Raw genomic sequence first — 14,536 nt, 5'->3', positions numbered from 1 at the left:
AAAGAGTGAAAGAGATAAGGGAGAAAAGAGGAATGAGTGACAGACAAGAGCTGGAGGCAAAAGAAAGAGAGGGAAGAGTGGCAGATAAGAGGTGGGGTGAAAGAGAAGGGGATGACTGCCAAAGAAGGGTGGGGTGGGGTTGCCAACTTCCCGGTGATATGCAAAAGTATATAGCACTGTGTATAATAGATGTATGTTCAAGGTAGATCAATTTTGTGCTTTTTCTTTTTTTATTATTTCTCTATACTGTTATATAAATATTGCTGTCAAATATTATCAAAAATAGGTTTCACCCAAACAAAACATCAAAGTGCAGGTTTACATTCTGTTCAAATATTCAGACAGCACCTTGTCAGTATCACAACCACTAGTGCCACAGGACTCTAGTAATTTACCCGTTTTGAATACAAGCTTTTTCAAGGACCGTGATGTATATAAAGGACATAATGTGCAATATTTTCTCATTGTGTGAGCACAAAAACTCTTAAGATAGCAGCATATTTTCTATGGTCCCATCAGAACCCTTGCAGCAGACATCATAACCTATCTAGGATACCATATATCTCACGTTCTATCAGGTGATGGCCAAAGATCTCCCAGAATGACAACTGATCTCCGGTTTACAGAGATCTGTTCCCTTGGATAAAATGGCTGCTTTGGAAGGTGGATTCTATGGCATTACACCCTGCTGATGTCACAGGAAGTGGTGGCGGCTACAAGCATGGATGGCTTCAAGAGGGAATTAGATAAGCATATGGAGCAGAGGTCCATCAGTGGATATTAGCCACAAGGTATAGATAGGGGCTCTGGGGCAAGTGATGCTCTGTCTTCTTGGTGCTTGGGGGGGGTCAACAGTGGGAGGGCTTCTAATGTCCTGGCCCCACTGGTGGACCTCCTGATGGCACTGGTATTTCTGGCCACTGTGTGATACAGAGTGTTGGACTGGATGGGCCTTTGGCCTGATCCAACATTGGCGTCTCTTATGTTCTTAAGCTCTTATGTCCCTCCACTCCCCAAACCATGCCCTCCCCAGGCTCTGCTCCTAGATCTCCAGGAATGTTCCTACCCAGAGCTGGCAACCCTAGGTGGTGGAGAAAGAAAGGGAGGTTGAGTGACAGAAAAGGGGGGGAGAAGTAAGAGTGGGGGAAAGAGAGAGAGAGAGAAGGGAATTCTAATAGAGAAGGGGTAGGGGAGAGGGGAGGAAGCAAAAGCAGGGAGAATAGGCTGTCCCCCTCCCCACAAGTTCCTTGCAGATCCCCACTTGTGCCTCCTAAAAAAGGAAATTCTAAGTTGCAACTGCTCCCTGTTCTAGGCTCGCCACATACCAACAAATAAATTAGCAGTTTCCTCAAATCAAGCTCCAGGCCTTCTGCTGCTGGAGGGACTGTCTGAGGAGTATGTCATTGCTAGTGTTGGCAAACTCATTGATATGATTCCATACAGTCCATCCTATGAAGCTTCCATTTCCTCCAGGGAAATATGTTATCTCGAGATCAGTTGTAATTCTGGGAGCCCCACTCAGAGGTTGACATCCCCAACCATTGCAGTTGCTAATACAGGAACAAACATGAACTTGTGTTCCATGAGTGCAGACAGTCACATCTCTGGATCTAGGTTCTGTGGGGTTCTCATTGTTACTAGATGTGAGACTATAAGGAAAACCTTCTGCTGAATGGTGATTATTATTTTTATGAGCAAACTCATTGGCATGAAAAGTGCCACATTTCCACCAAGAAATGCCATTATAGAAGGCTAAAGTCTCTTCAGCCGCAGGGCTTTTTACTATTTTATGAATAGAAAGACTACCATAACATTAATTAATTAAAATAACTCTTTATTTGTAATTGGTTACCAAAAACTAAGGAGCAAAGTAATGATAAAATGAATGATAAATGTAGTCTTCTCTACCTAGGACAAGGAACCCAATCCTGAGGGTTGCTGCACTGGTGGCAGCCAGCCACCAGGACAATAGCTGTGCTGCTGGACATTGTGTGTAGAGGGAATAACATTCCACCAGGAACTGACTCATAGTGAATATACTAGAGCCCCTGTCCACCTTGTATCTCTGAGGTATGCTGGCAATGAAGCTGATTGGCACCCTGGGTGCTCCCCCCCCTTCAGGAATGCACTGTAAAATGTCTCCTTTCAATGGCTTCTTGGTTAAAAGATCAGTTGTTCTGCAATATTAGCATCACTCTGTCTTTTGTCAGATGTTTACCATGGGATCAGCAAATAAAACTGATCAAGCACAACTAAATTCCTAATCTACTTTCTGATATCAAACTTATCAAACATCTTCCTTAGCTTGTCCCTAATTGATGACAACTAGTGATGGAAGCAGTTATTGTGGGGTTAGGATTTGTTATAATAATTAATCTCAAACCAAACAGCATCAGAAAAAAGAAGCTTCTAAATATATTCCTGCTGGTTGTTTCCATTTTTTTTTTTAAACCGGAGGCATGGAGGTAGTGGCAATGAAAGATCTGTTTGGCTACTTTTACTAACCTGTCAAATGGAGTAATTTACAGAATATTCCTGTTCATTTCCTTTCCCATCAGTCCAGTCCTTCCTGTGTTCATTCCAGTACCATATAACATATACTGAAAGACTCGCCATGCAGGCAACAGTGTATGCAAGAGAATAATAAAATAATGTTTCAGTCCAATTTTTCCAGTCTGCAGAGGAATATGAGGGAACTGAAAAGCTGGTTGCCCAGAAATCCAATGAAACTTGACAAGGAAGCACTACCTGACCTGGAAGAAACAGATTGCTATACAGCACCCTTCAGTCGAGCACGCGTACATCAGTAAGTAAGTGATGGTGACACAGAAAATATTCGTTCGACACCAATATGAATATTTCATTTCTCCTCAGCAGGTGACATAACACTTACCATTAATAGATTGTTGGTGTCAAAACTGAGTGGAGATTATATTCTATATGCTCTGGCTTCTAGAAGTAGAGTCTATATTCTACAATATCTTCAACTGGATTAGGATTAGAAGCAGTTCTTTTTGAATGCAAAGCAATACCTTTGAAATCCTGTTGAGCAAATTGGTGGGGAGGGGTTGTGTATCTGAAAGCAGAATTTAATCATCAGTGTTCTTGACTAAAACTATAGGTCTCAACTTTGTGTAATGGGTGACCAAAGAAGATCATTCACAGCTCATTCTTACTGGTGCAGTGCCATTCAATGTTCTCAAACAGAAGCAGATAATGAAATATGCCATAGTGTTTAATATATAGATTTTACCATTATCCTGGAGCCCATACCAACTAGGAATGTGTCAAAGATCCTCCACATCTGACTATCTGCCATAGTTTCATAATTCCAAATGATTTAGTCGTTTCTGAAGTTCAACCAGTGTTTTGTTTTGTTCTGTTTTTAAGTTCTAAATTTTGATACATCACTGAGCACTTCCCATAGCATTTAGTTCCTTCACTGAATTGTGGCTCCCACCCTCAATTGTATTACTGAAGCACATACATACATTGATAAAACACTGTAAATTATTATGCATACAATTGCTCCAGTTCTGTTTATGTAGGATATTACCAGTTCTTTGTAGGAAAAACACGTATCACTAAACCCTGCACAAAAAGAATGTGGTGATAGCTTTTTTACAGTATTTGATAAATCTGCACATGCATATCAGTAATATAAAGGTTTTAAAAAGATGCAAATGGGATTGCAAAAAAAGTTGCAATAAATTGTGCATGTTCCAATTCTGTAATATTTAAGGTAAACCAAAATTCAGGAAGAATGAAATGAAAGGCAGAGCAAATTGGGGGGTGGGGGGTGGGAAGTGGAATGACATAAGTCTGCTGATCAGTGTCTCAAATAAGACTTTAATCGCAGAAATTCAAACTCTTTAGGATTTTGAAAAGTAATTTCTCATCCATTGTAAGATCTATGAGCTTTGAAGATTGCCCTGTGATTATAGATTTCACCACAGGTGAATGGAGTTCCTTTTCAAATAACTGGAAGGAACTGCAAGCTGCACCATGGGCCTAGGGTGGATGTTTACATAGGTAGTACACTAGATAATTTTCTGTTCCTTTGTGGCTCAAAAACAAGAAAGCACAAATTTTGTTCCTCAGGAGGGGTCACAATGGAGTGCTTCACAGTTAATAATGGACTGCATGAAGTAGTCCACTGAAACAAAGTTCTTTTTTATTGAGTTGTAGAGGTCTCAAGTGGAGCTGCGGTGGCTCAAGTGGTTAAGACACTGAACTGCAGGGTGTGGAAAGTCAGTAGTTCAGCAGTTCGAGACCCGGGTGCCACATGATGGAGTGAGCTCCTATCTCTAGTTCCAGCTCCTGCCAACCTAGCAGTTCGAAAGCAAGAAATTGCTAGTAGATAAATAGGTACCACTTCGGTGGGAAGGTAACAGCATTCCGTGCGCCTTGGTGTTTAGTCATGCCGGCCACATGACCACGGAAACGGCTTTGGACAGCGCTGGCTCTTCAGCTTTGAAACGGAGATGAGCACCACAACCCTAGAGTCGGATTTGACTGGCTTTCGAGCAAGGGAACCTTTACCTTTTTAGAGGTCTCAAAGGTGTCAAAGCTTATATTGAGAGTGTCAGATTTTGTTCAGTGTGAAAAATATTGTATATGTTAGTACTGAGACAGCTGCTTTCAACACTGATTAACATTATCAACATTTCCTGCAGTTTTACAATCAACAACAAAGACAGTTTCTTCAGCAATTCCACAAGAAGTAGGATAGTACACCATATGCTGCAGAGGACAAAGTATGAAGATGGCAAATCAAAAATGGGTACTAATTCATAACACTTATTTTGGGTTTTAGACTAGCTGTTGCTGGCATATGAATCCAGCCACTCAAATATTCAGTGAATAACTTCAGTGCACTGTTCCATGAGCAAGCGCACTGATAGTACAAGTGGCTCCTTTAATGGAAGAGAAAAGTGGGCTGATTTTGTCCAATTCTTCCATCTCATTGCTACCACTTGTATCTGTGGCATTTTATCCATGAGACTCCCATGACCTCCAGCATCAGACTTCAGTTGAGGCAGCTGGAAGAAGATAAAAGCAGAAAAGATCCATGGCAGGAAGTACCTTCCACTTGTGGTTCATAACAGCACAACCCAAAAGTAATATTATATATTGGGGAAATTGTTTAGGGATGCATATTTTTAGGGATGTATATAAACTTCTCCCCACATAAATATTGGGACCTATCAGAATAAACATAAATAACAGTTCATTATCCCTGTGTTTTTCAGTACAGTCCTACCCACTGGGCTTCAAGGATTGCATTGTTTGTAGCCTATATCTTGGTGATATAACTAAGTTGGTGTATCTTCTTTTCTGTTTAGGCATCAATAGATTACTCAGCAATGGAACATATGAAGCTGCATTTCCACCTCATGAGGTAGTTTAAGTAGCAACGTTTTAAGTATGATCTGTCCATTTTGAGTTTAATTGAGCCTCTGAAGTCCATATGTGAAAAATAAATTTTGTTGCATGTACTCATCTTTCTGGCCATATTTATTTGATTTCGATAAAAGATAAATTGAATTTTCAGAGATAGTTTTTCTCATCAAAGTGATATTGCCTACCAAATTTCAAATACTTTAGAGAAAGGATCTCAGTTTTGTAGGTAATTAAAAATAATTGTGATTTTTTTTTAAAAAAAAAAGAGGAAATTTGGAGCAGCTACAAAGTTACTTATCCAATCACTGTGAAATGTGTGGAGACGTTTGCATCTCAAGAGGGTTCACTCATGGTAGATCAGGTAGACGAAACATTTGACATCCCCAGAATACAGTCACTGATACAGAGTGATCATAGGGAGACATCTGGACTAGAGATATAAGCAGAATTTCACAGCAGATCCTGGCTTTCAAAATATTTATACAGAAAATATTTTTTTTGCAAAAAGATTTCTCACCAGTAGTTCTACAGTTGTTCTCAGAATCTTATTTATGGGGTATCAGTCCAAAATTAACAACACAAAAGTAACTAGAAATTATCAAAACCTTCTAATACTGGTACAGCTTCCTGCAAATCAACCTGCTAGGTTCTGAATAAATATAGTACCTAAATTCAAACTCAGGACTTACTGTGGGTAATATGATAATTTGTCCACATCCATTTTAAAATGGCCATCTACAAAAAAACCAGGAATATTCTACAGAATGATTTAAACAAGATGGGGCATATGTCTTTAACTGGTGTATCCCGAATGCTTCCTTGCAGAGTAACACTTTATGAACGTCCAGTTTGTCATATGGGTGTGCAATAAACTTCTCCAATACAAAAAAACTGAAGTAATCAGATTTGTGTTTTCAATCAATAGAATATTAGACAAGAGGCACATCTAAAATTTGATTTTTAATCCGAGATTTATGTTCCCCAATCTGAATGCATAAAGAACACGTTGAAAGTCCAACATGTAACAACTTACAACCACACTGAATAAGATATACATTTTTCTTTGTAGCACAATTAATGATGATAGTTCCTTTTCAAAACCTATTTCAAGCAGAACTAGTTTATTAGTAACGCATGCTTGAGAACATGCTGAACAGCCAGCATACCGATGATGTCCAGTAAGAGAAGGTGCAATTTGTGGCTGAATGAAAATATCTGATTTAATCATAATATTCCTAATGCTTTTTGTTCTCCTGAAACCAATAAAAGGTCTACTTTGGCATCCCAGAATGTATAATCAAATGCACAGGTAATATTATTCCTGTGAATGGTATCTTTAATTTGAAATAATTGGCTATGATCCACAGATCTTGCTCTCTCCAGAGCTTTGTTAATAATGTGTGGAGGATGACTTCTGTTTTTTAATTGTTTAGTTAATCTATTGCTATCACTGACAAAATCTATTGGTAAAGTAGAATTTCTTTTTAGACGCAGAAATTCTCCATAAGGCATGTTGTGTCTAAGATTATTAGTATGGTGAGAACTGGGTTTGATTCCCCATTCCTCCACTTGCATCTGCTGGATGACCTTCAACAAGCCATAGTTCTGACACAGCTGTTCTTGAAAAAGAGCAGTTTCTGTCAGAGCTCTCTCAGCCTCACCTACTTCACAGGGTGTCTGTTGTGGGGAGGGGAAGGGAAAGGAGATTATAAACCACTCTGAAACTTCTTTGGGTAGTGAAGAGTGAGATATAAATCCAGTCTCCTCCTCCTTCTCCTCCTCCTTCTTCTAAAAATAAGGAAAATGTCATCAATAAATCATTTATTTTAAAAAATCACATGATCATAAAAAGGATTACTGGATATATTGCAAATGTATTTTTGTTCAAGCAAAGCCATAAAAAGATTGGCGACATTAGGAGCAAAGGTGCTGCCCAGATGTTTTGAGTTTGAATTTGTTTTATTTAATTTATTTTTACACTTATATCCCACCCTCCCCAGTGGGCTCAGGGCGGCTAACAGAGGCCAGATCATTAGTCTTGTCATAAGTAAAAACATATAAAAGCATAATAAAAACATCACTACTAAGACTAAAGTGCTCTATCCAATTACTAGTGTCCTAGATCCAAGATGGTATCCCCACGACTCGAGCTAGTATTCTCAGCATACATATCCAGTGGCGACGGCCTATCCAATCTTCTGTAATTCTAAGTTCTTCCTAGTTTAGATACTATATTTATTCAGAACCTAGCAGGTTGATTTGCTAGAGGCTATACCAGCATTAGAAGGTTTTGGTTAGTTTCTAGTTAAATTATTTTGTTGTTGTTAATTTTGGACTGGTGCACCATAAAGAAGATTCTAAGAACAACCGTAGAACTACTTTTGGTGAGAAATCTTTTTGAAAAAAATATTTTCTGTATAAATGTTTTGGCATTGTGACATTATATAAAATTTGTGATTATTTCATAGGAATGATTGTCACCTTACTGGTATTTAAATATACTACTGAAAAAAACACTTTGTAATTATTGATAGTGGATAAGCCAAATTTTTGTGCAGCTTTTTATATAATTTTAAGATTTTATCATACGGTAAGTTGTACAATTTTTCAATCTTACTGAAGAGGTTTAGCAAAATGAGGGGATCCATACCTGGGATCCTTCTGTAATGATTCTTCTTTCAATGATCCATCCTGTAATGTTGTATGACTCTTCTCCTAATTATCTGTTGATGTTGACGCATTAATAACATTTATAAAAATTGTACTTACCTTTGTAATTGAGTACACAGACTTCAGTGGAATTATATGTCTCGTAATTTTCACAGATTAGGTATAAAATAATTATACACAAGTTCATTTTATTAGCAGATTTATTCAGCATCTCATTACAGTATTTTTGCTGTTTTTGGATCCTCATATCACTGTAATACTCCAGGTGAGGCCTGGAGATCTCCCAGAATTGTAATTGATCTCCAGACCAGAGAAGTCTGTTCCCTTGGAGAAAATGGTTTCTTTGGACAGGAGAGTCTGTGGAATTATACCCTGCTGAGATCCCTCCCCTCTCTAAAACTTACATTTCCCAGGCTCCACCCCCAAATCTCCATTAATTTCCCAATCTGGAGTTGGCACACCTAGTTCCAAAAGACTGTCTTAATGTTTTCTTTTTAAATAAACTCTCAGTAATGTAAGCAGGCCAATTTCTGTATCAACTTTAATATTAAATTCAAGATAGCATTTTTCTCCACTATTCACCAACTGACTGTGCTGTAAAATCAGTAATGTCCTTGTTTATACTTTTATTCAGATGACTTCTTTTTAACATCCAATTTCTCTTTCCTTTTATAAGCACATAACATTCTGTTTGTTTTTTAATTTCCTGGTGTGTTCCAGGGAAGTCATAAAAGCAGGCATCCCATCAAAACTCATGGAGCTCAGAATCATCGACATCTTTTATATGAACGGTGGGCACGGTGGGGGATGTGGTACAAATATCAGCCTTTGGATTTGATCAGGTACCTCAAAAATATATCAGTTTATTCCTGTGATGAGTGAGACAATATTTATTGAACTGTGACTGGGCAATTGTTTTACAGAAATTCTTTGTTGATAATATAATCTGTTGAATTTAATCTTTATTTTTCAGCTTTGTTTATTGTTTATTTATACTGTTTGGAATGTTTCTTCTGATTAACATTGTCCTGTACTTAAAACAAATAGTTAATTTTCAGTGCAATCCTATGCCGAGTTACTCCATCAATATCAATTTAAGTCTGTGGATTTAGACTGGAATAGCACTTAATAGCATTGCACTGTTAAGTAGGACTGCCAGGTGTCCAGTTTTGAATTAGACAATCCAGTATTTTCACTTTCTGTCCAACAAATAAACTGAGAAAATACTGGACATATACATGTTCAGCATTTTCCTATTAAGTAAGCTTGCAACCATCATGGCCAAACCCCATGCATATGCTCTCTTTTCCCCCCTATGGCTTGATAAACTGCTGATACCTCCAAGGTTTGAAAAGAATCAAACTAGCCACTGAGCAGCCAGGCGGGACACTCCCTGAGAAATCTCGTTGGCTGGACTGATAAAAACTGGAAAGAGAGAGATTTTCACAGCCAACCAATCAGCTTCCCATGTTGGTTCCAGTGGACTGTGGGGGTAGATGGTTGGCTGGATGGACTCTTCTAAAGAAAAGTGAAAATTAGTATTTGAAGGTCATGGTGGGGAAAAAGCCGGGAGCATTTGGAGGGAGAATCCCTTGGAGGAACATTGTAGACTGCTTTATTGTGTCTGCTTTACATTTTTAGCTTTTTGTGCAGCCCTGGTGACTATAGGCACTTTATTGCTAGTAAGTACTTTATTGCTGCAAGACTGTGCATCTGGCCTGTAGCTATGGTGGGGCTATTGGGGGGCTCCACCCCCTCCCTTAAAGAGACAGCTGCACAAGTTTTCCTACCTCCCTTGCCAGCAGAGTCTTCTCCCAGCTTGCTCGCAAGAAAAAGACTCGTTGACTGGCAACAGAGGCCATGCAGCTGCCCCCTCTCTTCCAGCTGAGCAGAAAGAGTTTAAACTTAAAAAAAAAAAACCAGAGTCACGCTGCAGTTCCAGCACACACAGACTCTCTCCTCTCTCTTCTCCCACCAACCAGCTGAGCAGAGAGGGGGTTTAAACTTTAAACCATCTCTCTGGAGTCATGCTGCAGTGGCAACACAATTTCTCCACTGGGTGGAGATATCGTGCTGACGCTGTGGCACAACTCCAGAGAGGGGTTTTTAAGTTTAAACCCCCTCTCTGCTCAGCTGGCTGGTGGGGGAAGAGAGGGGGTGGTCATGTGGGTTTGTTGCCAGCCCCCAAGTCTTCTTCCTTCTAGTGAACTTGGAGAAGGCTCTCCCAGCCAGCAATGAGGCCAGCCTGCCGTCTTCCTCCCCTCGCGGGGTTTAAATTTTTAATTTAAATTAAGCCCCTCCAGCACCAGCAGCCCCCCCCCACTGGAGTGCCCCAGGATGAAAAAATCCTGGCTACAGGCCTGCTGTGCACATTTACATGCAAATGAATACCAGGGTTGTGACGTGGAGGTAGGCAATGGCAAACAACCTCTGAACATGTATTGCCCTGAAAACTCCAAGGTGTCGCCATAAATCAGCTGTGATTTGATGGCACTTTCCACCATCAACGGCCACTGAACAAACAACCTCTGAACATTTATTGCCCCAAAAACTCCAAGGTGTTGCCATAAATCAGCTGTGATTTGATGGCACTTTCCACCATCAACTGCCACTGAACTCATTGAGAGTTACTTATGAGAAAACATAGTTACTATTCCATAGTAAATTCTCCCAGCAATTTCAGTGGCTTAATCATATGCTGTTTTCTTTTGGGGATAGTGGGGATTTGAAAATGCTTCCCTTTGGATGGATTGTGTGTTTTATTATGTCCCTTTCATACTGTGTAAAATATTTGCTAGATTAGCTATCTAATCCTATGCAGATTTACTTCTAATTGTTTTATTGATTTCAGTGGCTTTAGAATGAAAATAACTGCATAGGATTGCACTGTATATTATATTTTATGATAGATTCAAAATTGAACACTCTTTTACATTTAGAAAGAAAAAGCAAATAGAGAGAGCTAGTCAAAGTTCAAATTCTGCTTCTGCCATGGAAGCTTGCTGAGTAACCTTGGGCCAATCACACACTCTCAGCCTACCCTACCTCACAGGGTTGTTGTGAGAATAAAATGGAGAAGTAGAGAATGGGGTGGGCTGCTTCAGATCCCCAATGGGGATAAAAGTGGATACAAATGAAGTAAATAAATAAAATAAATAAACTCTTCTACACATAGAAAACTAGATGACAGGGAGAAGAGCTCTAGCTTACTCTTTTCCCTGGCATGAGAGTTTTTAATGCATGTCATGTCTGCACAGATGTTGGTGCTGTGTTATGCCCCCTGAAGGTCAAATAAAGCTGTGGTGAGACAAGCTGGTCAACAAACAGGTCAACAATTTTTTATCAAGTGTGTCCAGTACTTTTGTTGAAACCATCTGGCAATCCTGCTGTTAAGACTGCTTCTGCAAATAAAACTTTCTTTTCTACCGTCATTTGAAGATTGTCTCTTTATTTGTTGGTGATATTAATGTGATCCAGATCTTCTTAAAGTGTTTTATTTTATCAAGATTTAATAACACATTATGTAGCCTGAATTAGCTGTTCTTGCTTTATTGCTAGAATATATTTTCTGGTATTAAATCAGCTGGTTATCATGTGTTCATATTATTGCTGCTAGATACCAACACAGAGATTCTGTCTGCCATTTTTAGAGAACTCATAGACAGTGAGAAGGTCTATACTAGCAATGTTTCTTTCTACTCCACTCTCCCCTCCCTTTCTTTCCTGCCTGATAAAGCAAGCAGAATGTCATGGTTCTAGCTATGATTAGAGGCATCCATAGACTAGAATGAAATCAGTAGCACCTCCATTGTACATTGGGCTGAAATATCACAGCTATTTGTAAAGAAACAATATGACAATAATGTAAAAAGTTGTGATAATTTCTTCTTATGCATATACTGTTGCCAGGTTTGATCATTTACTTGAACATGTAAGCAAATAGTACTCTTTTTTTTAAATGCAGGCGATATTTTGGAGAGAAAATTGGCCTTTATTTCGCTTGGTTGGGATGGTATACTGGGATGCTTATTCCAGCGGCACTTGTTGGGCTGTTTGTTTTCCTTTATGGATTATTTACGATGGATTCTAGTCAAGTAAGGTAAGAGGTACAACAGTGCCCCATTATAGAAAACCATGACATAGAATAATTCTTTTAAACTGTTATTTCATAGAAATAACCGGCTGGTAAGCCATAACAAAATGAAACAGTTAATTGGATCTTGCGCATTTTCAGCAAGAAAAGAATTCTACCTTGTCCAAGGCTCATCTCACTCCAATGCCTGAACACCTTCCCAAAGAAATATGGGCACTTAGAATCAAAGACCTGGAAGTCCAACCTCCTGCTTTGTTGTTGTTCAGTTGCACAGTCGAGTCTGACTCTTTGTGACCCCATGGACCACATCATGCCAGGCCCTCCTGTCCTCTGCCGTCCTCTGGAGTCTGCTCAATTTTATGTTCATTGGATCAATAACACTGTCTAACCATCTCATCCTTTGACATCTTCAATCATTCCCAGCATCAGGGTCTTCTCCAGGGAGTGCTCCCTTCTCATTTGGTGGCCAAAGTGTTTGAGCTTCAACTTCAGTATCTGACCTTCCAGGGAACAGCTATGGTGGATTTCCTTTAGGATTGACTGATTTGATCTCCTTGCAGTCCAGGGGACTTTCAAGAGTCTTCTCCAGCACCATAATTTGAAAGCATCTATTCTTTGGCGCTCGGCCTTCCTTATGGTCCAACTCTCGCAGCCATACATTACTACTGGGAATACCATCACTTTGACCATATGGACTTTTGTTGGCAGAGTGATGTCTCTACGTTTTATTATGCTGTCTAGGTTTGCCATAGCTTTCCTCCCAAGGAGCAGGCACCTTTTAATTTCCTGGCTTCAGTCACCATCTGCAGTGATCTGGGATCCCAGGAATGTGAATTGTGCCGCTGTTTCCACAAAATCCCCTTCTATTTGCCAAGGAGTGATGGGGCCGGATGCCATTATCTTAGTTTTTTTGATGTTGAGTTTCAAGCCAACTTTTGCACTCTCCTCTTTCACCCTGAATAAGATGCTCTTTAGGTCCTTTTCGCTTTCTGCCATTAGAGTGGTATCTTCTGCATATCTGAGTTTGTTGATTTTCCCCCCAGCAATCTTAGTTCTGGCTGTGGCCGGCATTTCGCATTATGTACTCTGCATATAAATTAAATAAGGCTGTCCAGCAGGGGCAAACCAGGAAAACAAAAAAGCCTGGGGAAAAGGCCCTGTTCTCCTCTGCCACTCCCCCGCAGAAGCCTGACTAGACTGAAAGATTGAAAGACTGAAAGATTCTACAACAAAGTAATTTATTTTAGCTCAGTGTAGTTCATTTCTTAAATCAGCTTCATGCCCTTCTCGCAGCAGCCAATTCCTGCAGCAAAGGTTTCTCTATTTCAACTTTTATTTCAACTTTTCCTTTGGTATTTCTGATTATTTCTGTGTATATAGTTTACTCCTTCCTAAATTTTGACAGTTATTAATGGCAGAAGCATGTTTCCTAACATTCGCTTTCAGTTTAATTTTCCTCAACCATCAAGAGGCACTTTCCTTTGGTATCTAGTTCCTTGATCTTATGGCCTGTATAGAGTTGCCATTGCCAAGTAGGGTTACCAACTATCTGGGGAGAAAGGCCTGATCGAGGGTGTGCACCAAGGAAAAAAATATATACTTTCATATGAGAAGGTTCAGGAGAATTGCCTCCCCCCTTAATTGCCTATGTTTATGTAGGACATTGTCAGTTTGGGATTGAAATCCATGTGGACTTTTGGGTAACGGTACTTTGAGACCATTACTTTCAATGAGGAACCTATTGGTTGTTTTGGAGCAGCCATTTATAAAGATAACGACACCTGAATTGCACAGAACAAAATCCTCCATCTAATCTAAAGACCTCAGATTTCAAGTGAATTGAACCAAGGCCATGATTGACGATAAAAACTGTTTACCTTTCCATTGAAAACTCTGTGTTTGCTATCCTTCCTTGTTGTAGTCTGTTTTGGTTTCATTTCACTGAGTGAGGAAGGAGGGACTTTTTGGGTGGGGATGGAGTGGCTATTTTATAACTAAATATCAAAATTGCAGTTTATACTAACACCTTGAATTCAATCCGGAAACTACTTGGTAGCTAACATGACTAGAGCAAAATTAAGGGTAATATGAGCTGACCATGATGTTCCAATCAGCAGTTTGGTGGCTATGTTCTGAACCACTTGCAGTTCCCTAAGCATTTTCAAGGGTAAAAAAGGTAAAGGTAAAGGTTCCCTTGCTTGAAAGCCAGTCAAATCCGACTCTAGGGGTGCTCATCTCCGTTTCAAAGCTGAAAAGCCAGCGCTGTCCAAAGCCGTTTCTGTGGTCATGTGGCCGGCATGACTAAACACCAAGGCGCATGGAACGCTGTTACCTTCCCACTGAAGTGGTACCTATTTATCTACTTGCAAT

General features: G+C 39.6%; 1 protein-coding gene across 1 annotated transcript in view; it reads left to right on the top strand.

Moving 5' to 3' along the window:
- Positions 1-14,536, top strand: part of ANO3 (anoctamin 3) — a 113,305-nt gene that overhangs the window by 24,193 nt on the left and 74,576 nt on the right. The window contains 5 exon segments of the mRNA XM_015429146.1: positions 2,675-2,806; positions 4,677-4,783; positions 5,346-5,401; positions 8,794-8,915; positions 12,038-12,172. Of these exon segments, the coding sequence (XP_015284632.1) occupies positions 2,675-2,806; positions 4,677-4,783; positions 5,346-5,401; positions 8,794-8,915; positions 12,038-12,172 (552 nt within the window).

Source organism: Gekko japonicus, unplaced genomic scaffold (genome assembly GCF_001447785.1).
Source record: "Gekko japonicus isolate JY-2015 unplaced genomic scaffold, Gekko_japonicus_V1.1 scaffold2381, whole genome shotgun sequence".
Classification (NCBI taxonomy): Eukaryota; Metazoa; Chordata; class Lepidosauria; order Squamata; family Gekkonidae; genus Gekko; species Gekko japonicus.
Note: the sequence above shows the minus strand (reverse complement) of the source record. Positions and strands in the feature narration are given on the sequence as shown.